The sequence below is a fragment of the Monodelphis domestica genome, chromosome 4, assembly GCF_027887165.1.
Source record: "Monodelphis domestica isolate mMonDom1 chromosome 4, mMonDom1.pri, whole genome shotgun sequence".
NCBI lineage: Eukaryota > Metazoa > Chordata > Mammalia > Didelphimorphia > Didelphidae > Monodelphis > Monodelphis domestica.
In genome coordinates, this window is record NC_077230.1 from 423,065,361 (window position 1) to 423,073,892 (window position 8,532).

Consider the following 8,532-nt stretch of genomic DNA (forward strand, 5'->3'; position numbering starts at 1 on the left):
AATAAACCACCCCAAAACAAAGGAAAGCAGGAGGAACATGTCTCATTGTTTTTGTTTAATTGATAGTATTTACTGATTTTATCATTTTGGAATACAAACCAGATCTTTTAACTTGAAGTGTCCAATGTCAGGCCCCAAAAGAACTGATGGAATAACTTGAAAATAAGTTAAAAAACCAAATGATCAAAGAGCTGAAAAAAATCATCAATTGGGAAAAAATTCACAGTAGAAATCAAATCCCTAAAAACTCAAATATTACCAAAGGAAGGAGAAGCACAGAAATACATTGAAGAAAACAATGATGGGATGTATAATATGGGAAAAGGAGAACCGCTAGGTTGAAAGGTGAAAAGAACTACTTAGCTAGAATGGAAAACTTGGCATAGAATTTACATGTTTTAAACTAAAAGAAGGTCTCTTTCTTCCCGACTGTGGCCAGTGTTGGTAAGGCAAAAGAGACAAATTAGAAGTCATTGGAGTAAAGGGATTATTTCTAAAGAACACCCAGGATGTGAGTGTTAAGGGAAGGGTCACACGAAGATGGGAAAGAAGCCAGGTACGAGTTTTTAGCTAAATTGAAGTAAAGGGTTGTGGATATTTAGAAAGAGAGACCTGAGGAAAGCTGTCGACCTCTTTCAGGTAAGAAGGTGGAAAACTTTGCGTGGCTATTCTTTGGGGAAATGCAGCTTGAAATTCGCAGGTCCAGCACCTTAAGAGAAGGAGAAGGAGAAGGAGAAATTGCTACTTAGGGCCACTTCTCTGAAAAGCCTCTGAGGCAGGTAGAGAAAGAAGGTTCGGGGATTGTTTCATTGGATGAAAGGAAATGATTAGATCTTTGAGAGGTGACAAATATTGATTTAGTGTTTTGAAAGGAACTAGACATAACGCTATAGAGAGCTGGGAAAATTTTAAATTAATTATTGATAAAATGGGTTCTTTTCTCTGTGAAGTGCTAACAGTAAATGGCCCTTTGGTAAAGTGTGATCTAAAGGTTCATCAGTAATTATACACCCAGATTTAATTTGCTAACAAATCTAAATTATACTGTGGCCTCATTTTAAGTGTGTTCTCCTATTGGGCTATAATTTTGCTAAATCAGTCCTCAAGATGAAAAAGATCAAATAGCAGTAATAATAAATACATTTGTTATTTGGCATTAAAAATGATAATGTGAGGAAAGGCATAGATTCAGGAAAGCCCAAGCTGAAATCCAGTCTGAGTAATTTACGAGCTGTGTGACGTCAGCTCTATCTAAAGGAGAAAAGAGGGTAATTTCTAGTTCATTTGAGCATGGTTAGTAACTGAACCACTTGGAATAATTTTCCAGTCTGTGTCTCCTTCGTTTACCCAGCCTACTCTAAGTGTGTCACTAGAATAGGAGGATAAGCATCTTTTAGGCAGATTCACGTGGGTGGCTATCAGAGAGAGATAGAGAAGTCATCAGTTGATAGAAAGTCTTGTTATCTGTGTTCAAGGATAGGGTTAGACCCTTAGCAGCAGCACATCCTTCTAAAGGGGGATTGAAGAGATTCACATGAATAATAAGTGAATATTAAGATCCACCACGTTCTGCTGTACTAAGATCTTTTTTCAAGAAATTATAGAGAAAGACATTAGTAGAGACCTGGCCGAGAAAAGCAGATCTTCCAGAGAAACTACTCTGAGAGTCAACATAGTTCCACAAGGCCTGAGGAGGGGAAGATGTATATAGTTGGAAATTCTTGAACCCCTGAAACTACATTACCCAAAATTCCTTTCTGTATTACCCAGAATGCTTTTCCTTTTGTGCACATTTGTGTCTTCATGTATTGATTATAGATTCTGAGTCTCCGCCTCACTCCTGCTTTTCCCCCTCTCTTCTCTTGTAATCAGGCTGGGTTTAAGTAAGTTTTTAGTTTAGTTCTTATTAATAAACTTTATAAAAGATAATATTTTAGTTATTGTATATCAATTTAAATCTTTATATTATGGTGACCAGAAGGGATAGAATTCTAAATAATTTTTTAAGTCCTTGAGAAAAGAATAGATAGCATAGATAAGTGTTGCAAGTACCTGCTTCTGCTGATCCGTGGTTCTTGCCCTCCCCCTCCTTCCCCATCCTCAGCACCCCTCCCCCCCTGCCTGTCTCCCACCGCCACTTCTTGCATCCATCTGCTTGAGCCAGCATTCTTCACCACTTCCTGCCAGCTGTGACTGGATCTGCTGCTGAGAGTCTGCCAATCTGAGCCATTCATTTCCCACAGAGGGCGAGACCCCCCAACCTCTTTGATCTCTTCTCTGACCCCATCTTTTCCAGCCTATCCTAGGAATTTTCAGCAAAGGAAGCAGAGTGTGGAATAGTGAAAACAAACACACTATTCATCCTCGCCCCCTCCTAGTTTCTAAGCTGAAGTCCTAAGCTGACCCTGGGCCCCTGGCTCAGAGACAGTTGCACCTCATGATTTTTTTCACAAGAAGGGGACTCCTCCTCATTTCTTTTGAGGAAAAATAAACCAAAAAATCAGTAGATTTAAAGTCAATTTTGAGAAATAAGCCTGTTTTTTTCCTTCACTCTCCTGACTCAAGTCATCAGGTATTTTTTTTTAAAGCCAGTCCTTTATATGCAAATACCCTATTGTCCTCCCTAGTACTTTTACCCTTGTTTCTATTTACTCTGTGAACAAACTCCTTTCATGGTCTTTTTCAGGAAAAATGCTCTTGCAAAACATGCTTGAAACCCTGCAGTTTATAGAGCTAACTAGTGCATATTAGCTCTGCTTGATTTTTTTACTAGCAGTTTGTATTTTTACTGGCTATTTACCATTCTGTTTCCTCCTCCTCAAGAATATGCAACAGGCTACTTTGCTTAAACTACTTGAATTGCAGACCAAACTGAAATATTTTGACAAAGTTTTGAAAATCTTAAATACTATCAACCTGCAGAATGGAGATTCTGCTCAGTGTTTGTATGACAAAACCTAGAGGGGCAACAAAAGAAACCTAAATGGATGATAAATACTGGGGGAGGGGAAGGAAATTCCCCACCTTAACAGTGAAGAAGTCTATTTGGATTAGAGAAAAGGATTTTTGACTTCACTGCTGATTGCTTTAAGGTTTACATTTTTGTTAAGTTTATTTATATTAATCTAATCAATATTTTCTATTAAACTGAATCATTTTAAGCTACCATGTTTTGCCTATATTGATCTTTAATTTGTACCTTTGCCTATGATTGTTCTGAAAAACATATTGTATACACCTATGAACTGAACATCTTGTTCAAATCTTTTCACTAGATCAAAATCACTTGATGCCTTAAAAGTCTTTTCTGCCTTTTTGCCTTTGTTAATTGTTACATAGATGAGGATGGATGGATTTCATCAAAACTGGTCACAATTGTATACAACCTTTGGAGAACTTAATGAGCTAAGAATTTAAAGTAATTTTAATGGGTCTTCAGAAATAATTTTAGATAACTAGTAGTTTCTGAATAGAATGTTGAATTAAAGGTACAGAACCAAATATAAATTCCTACCAAACGTTTATATAAAGCAGGAAGCCAAAAAGAGCTTCTATGCATGCATAATAATTTAACTCTTCAGTTTAATTTACTTCCACCAGAACAAGCTAGAATTCTTGGTGATGTCTGAGACCCCAAAAGGTTTCCTCAACAATATAGAGGTTTGGGTTTTTTCTAGACTCTTCTGCCAAATTTTGAAATAATGGCAGTAATAGACTTTGTTAAAAATATCTTTGTCAAGGTTAAAAGATTTGCTATACTGTAGAATTTGTGATAAGTAACTATCAATTCATAGGGTTTTTTTTTAAACCCTCACCTTCCATCTTGGAGTCAATACTGTGTATTGGCTCCAAGGCAGAAGAGTGGTAAGGGCTAGGCAATGGGGGTTAAGTGACTTGCCCAGGGTCACACAGCTAGGAAGTGGCTGAAGCCAGATTTGAACCTAGGACCTCCCATCTCTAGGCCTGGTTCTCAATCCACTGAGCTACCCAGCTGCCCCCCCAGTTCATAGGTTTTTAAATGTTTTACAGCAAGTGGCTATTTATAAACTCATGTGAATCCTATATAATGGGTTTCTTTGCTATTATCATTAACTGAGCTATTATGAATTTGGGAGATTTTGGTACTGTCTTTGAATGTGCGTTCTACTGTATTACTGTTTTATTGTGAAACTCATTTGCACTCACATAGTGATTCTTAGTCAAGTTAAAAAGGAAATGGATCTCAATTTTTGGTGAGAAACCTTTGTATTCTATCTTTCCTTGGCCGACACAGTGTGTCACTGATTGTAAGCTTTGTATTTTTTATTTAAAAATTTTTTTCTTGTTTTTCCTTGCATGTGCAATATAGTATTTGAGTTTTATTTTTTCTCTCCTTTTTGTATTTGAAGCACATGTCACCAGTATTGAGAAGATTTTTCTTTAACTTCTTTATTTTTGTAAGGGTAAATTTAGGGTTGAGGAATTCACATTTTGTAGTAATATAAATTTAAAATATAGTTGTTCTGATATTAATGCATACCCCAAAAGCTTTAGACTATAGAATAATGCCATTGATTGTTTAAAAAATTATGAGACTTTTCTTAATGATTCTATTTGATTCCAAGAGAAGGGAATACAAAAAGAAACACTGCACAGTGTCAAAGAAGCACAAAGCCAAACTGAAAAGTGCCATTTGAGCACAAAGGTCAAAGACACCAACTCCCAGTCGGATTGATGTAATTTTCAGCCAAGACAAGAGGACTTGAACTTGCTTTGGGTTTGAGGTTGCAGCTGTTTTGACATATGCCAGAGGCAGGACTTCCCTGAACCCCATCCAACCACCTCACTTTAGCTCTTACCTGGCTCCCATAATCTAGTCCCTTTTCTACCTTTCAAGTGTGGCAAACTTTCTGTAATTCTGGCTACTGATTGGGTGAGTGCATAATTGCTTAAATATTTTAATTGGGCTCTGATTGAAGGATGTGATATAAGTTTATTTTTCCTTAACTTAGATTTTTTGGAAATAAGACTTGATATTTTATATTTCAGCCACAAGTTATTTTTCTCTTCTATTTGGATTTTTTTGATGTTTTTCAATTTCTTTTGCAAATTGATTCATATACCTCATAACTTAGCCATGCATCCCTGAGTAATCCCTGTGTTTGTTATTATTCTCCTCAGGGAGGGACTATGTTATTGTTGTGAATTTGTATTTGAATTTGAGCCTAATTTAGAACAAGATACTAACTCCCTGAATCCAGAAAGTGAACTGTTTTGGAGAAGGCACCATTAAGATGCCTGTAGAGACCACACACTGCACCAGAACTGAACTTTGGGGGTTGGATGTACTGGTTTTGAACATATATTCTTCTCCCAAAGGGGACTGCCCCCAAATTGGTTTTTTGTCAACCTAGCAATCATTGGTTTTGCTCTTTTCCTCTTCTATTTTTCCTTTTGTCCACAAATTATTCCAATTTACAATTTAGTTATGTTTCCATGATCCTTTTGGGGAGACTGGTCTCCCAATAAGATCACAGGGGAAATTGTATAGTTGGGAATTCTGGAAGCCCTAAAACTATAATAATAGGAATTCCTTTCTGTATTACCTAGAATGTTTTTCCCTTTGTGCATGTTTGCATCTTCACATATTGGTTATAAGTTCTGAGACTCTGCCTCACTTCTGCTCTTTTTTTCCCTCTTTTCTCTTGTGACTGGGCTAGGTTTAGGTAGCTTTTTACTTTAGTTGTTATTAAAAAATTTTATAAAATATAATACTTTAGTTATTGTATATCAATTTTAATCTTTACAGATGACACCAATAGAAAAGACACCAGAGATCAGATAGCTGCATCATGGGACTCTGGTTCCTTGTATATAATAGACTGAACAGTAGGGGTTAGGCTACCCATTTCTTTAATTTCTTCCCCTTGTACCATTATTTTGTTTGACTATATGACCTTTTTGCCATAGGGAAGTGCCATCAAATGGCTCTTTGTCAATGCATCCATCATTTTTCAACATCATGTTAAAAAAACACCACCACCCATGTCTTATAGGTAAATTGTCCTTGAAATGTATTATACCAAAGGGAGCGGGGTGGCTCAGTAGATTGAAAGCCAAGCCTAGAGATGGGAGAAGCTGGGTTCAAATCTGGCCTAGCCATTTGACCCTGGCAAATCACTTAAACACCAATAACTATCTCTTACCTCTCTTCTGACTTGGAATAAATATATATTGTTGAATTAAGATGGAAGGTAAGAGTTTATTTGAAAAAAAAAAGAAGGAAATGCTTCTTTTTTTTCAGATCCTTTTGTATCATGATGAATTAGTCCTGAAGCTTATAATCATCATGCTCATTAGTAAATAATTAAGGAGAATGTCTCTCAGGGTATCAGAGAATGGAATGATAAGATTTATTTTAACATGGAATTATTACTATTTCTAAGTTTTAAATTGGGCCTCAGATTTGTCCTCCAAACCTCTTTCCTCATTCTTTTGTTCCTAAAAAATCCAAAGGATACTTTTCACATATCCTACCCCAGAGCATCTTCTAAATTAGGGCAATTGAAAAGGGCAATTGTGGGTCCTACCTCGTCAAACAAAACAAAGCCGTTTAGGCCAGGTATGATTGTGAGCAGAAGGACAGGGCCCTTGAGTGCCACTTTGGGTGTATAGACAATGTCACTCAACCACACATGATCTGATTTCTTCTTCTAGACGTTGGAATCATAGGACAAAGCATGTGATTTCCCACCATTATCAAGGAACTGGGACAATACTGAGAACATGTAGGACCACCTCCTCATTAGCTATTCACCAATTAGAAATTTCTTGGATTGTCTAGGGGGAGGGCTAAAGAATGAGCTTCCAAATTGTATTTAATAACTCCAGAAGTTGAGAGATTACTGACCAGTTAATTTATTGGTTATTTTTAGCCAGATCAATACATCAATTCTCTTATCCAGAATCCAGCCTCTCAGATTTTTAAATCACCACATAAGCCTGCTCCGAAGACTGCTGGGGGTTCCGTGGGTGTGCCTGAAGGGGATTCAGTTGCCTGTGCATCAATCTGTCTGTCCCCTTCTCGTCAGAGGATCTGAGTATTTAGTCTGTAACACTTTATAAGGTCACTCCATGAACTTGATTTAGAAAGGGTCTACTCTATTGGTAGGCAAGGCATGGAAAGGGAGAAATGAATTAATAAACTGGTGTGATTGAGGACAGAAATCAGGAATTAGACCTGGACAGGACCTTAGACATCACTGAATCAAATGACCTAAATTTACAGAAATGTAAACTGAGAGAGGCCCAGTCAAGTTAACACATGGGACCAATATTTTTTTTTTTATCAATGGCATCATTTGAATCTAGATCTTCTGGCTCCAAACCCAGGGAGGGAATTTCCTACTAAACCTTTGAAGCCTGACAGTTTTGCCCCCAAACACCTCTGGGAGGAAGGTGGTATCCTGGTAAACACAAGCTAAAGAAGTAAATGGCCTGTCTATGGTCACACAGTTAGTAAACCTTATAGCTGGGATCAAATCCAGGTCTCCTCTGACTACAAAAACTTCTGTTGCCCCTTAAGTAATTACTTACCTCTGGGACTGGACTTGGAGATGTGGAATGATGGCCTGAGAGGCTACTTCATCATCTGCCCCTGGCTCAGGAAAGCTCCCCCTGGACAGGTTTTCAGAGACTGTCCCTGAGAGAAGCCCACTGAGATAGGTCTCCTTCCTCCTGATCCTTTTGCTGATTCCCTGGGCTATATCTGGGTCAGAATCCCCCAAGATCCCTCTCCTCCCCCAGGCTCCAGCACAATGGCTATCTCACCTGCGATTAGGAGCACCTTCCAGGAGCTGCCCATAATGTGAGGAGCTTTTGAGGGGCTCTCTATTAGCCTATGCTTCCCTCTGCATATGACCGCCTTCTCCTTCCCAGGAAGCTCCATCTTTCCCTTTTCAGGTCTGTCTTCCCTGTACAGAAATGTCTACTCTGGAGGTGTCCATGCTGCTGTCCAGGCTGTCTTGAGTCTCCAGATCTGTCCCTGTTCTTCTTCCTCCTTAAAAGGACTAAGGCTTCTCTCTGCAGGGCCGGAGCAGCTCTTAGCAAGAATCTCTCAAGCCCCACAGGTCAGGAATTTAGCCTCTGACTTTCTCCTCCGTCCTCTCTCTTCTTCTTTCTTTCTCTCCTATCTGCTGTGGTTTCATGCCTGTCCCAGCAAGCCCCTCCCCTACACAGATCCCTCCCACTGTCCATGGAGAAGGGGTTTTGTCCCCAAAGGGAACATGAGTCACTCAACATAATCTACTTTGGTCTTCTGAGGCCTGATCTCCTTCCTTATTTTCCTCCGGAAACAGACTGTTTAGCCCCTTAAATGAGTGTAGGGAATATTAGGTAAAGTCGAGGTGCTTGGATCGTTATTTGGGTTTCTCAAACCCAGGCTACTGAGCATCTCCTCCTTTATCCAGCCAGGTCAGAGTGCCCTGACCTTTTCTCAGGTGTTTTACTGGGGCTTCTGGGAGGGTCCAGCAGAACTAGGGAGAGGGAACTGAA

The 8,532-nt window shown here is 38.8% G+C and overlaps 1 protein-coding gene across 1 annotated transcript in view; it reads right to left on the minus strand.

Annotated features, from left to right (window-relative positions):
- The window catches only part of LOC103096325 (carcinoembryonic antigen-related cell adhesion molecule 6-like), a 32,761-nt gene extending 24,584 nt beyond the window's left edge, over positions 1 to 8,177 (minus strand). Inside the window, exon 1 of the mRNA XM_007491549.2 lies at positions 7,810 to 8,177. Coding sequence (XP_007491611.2) covers positions 7,810 to 7,927 — 118 coding nt within the window. The 5' untranslated portion in view covers positions 7,928 to 8,177. The remainder of the gene's footprint in view (positions 1 to 7,809) is intronic.
- Positions 8,178 to 8,532: the final 355 nt, after the last annotated feature.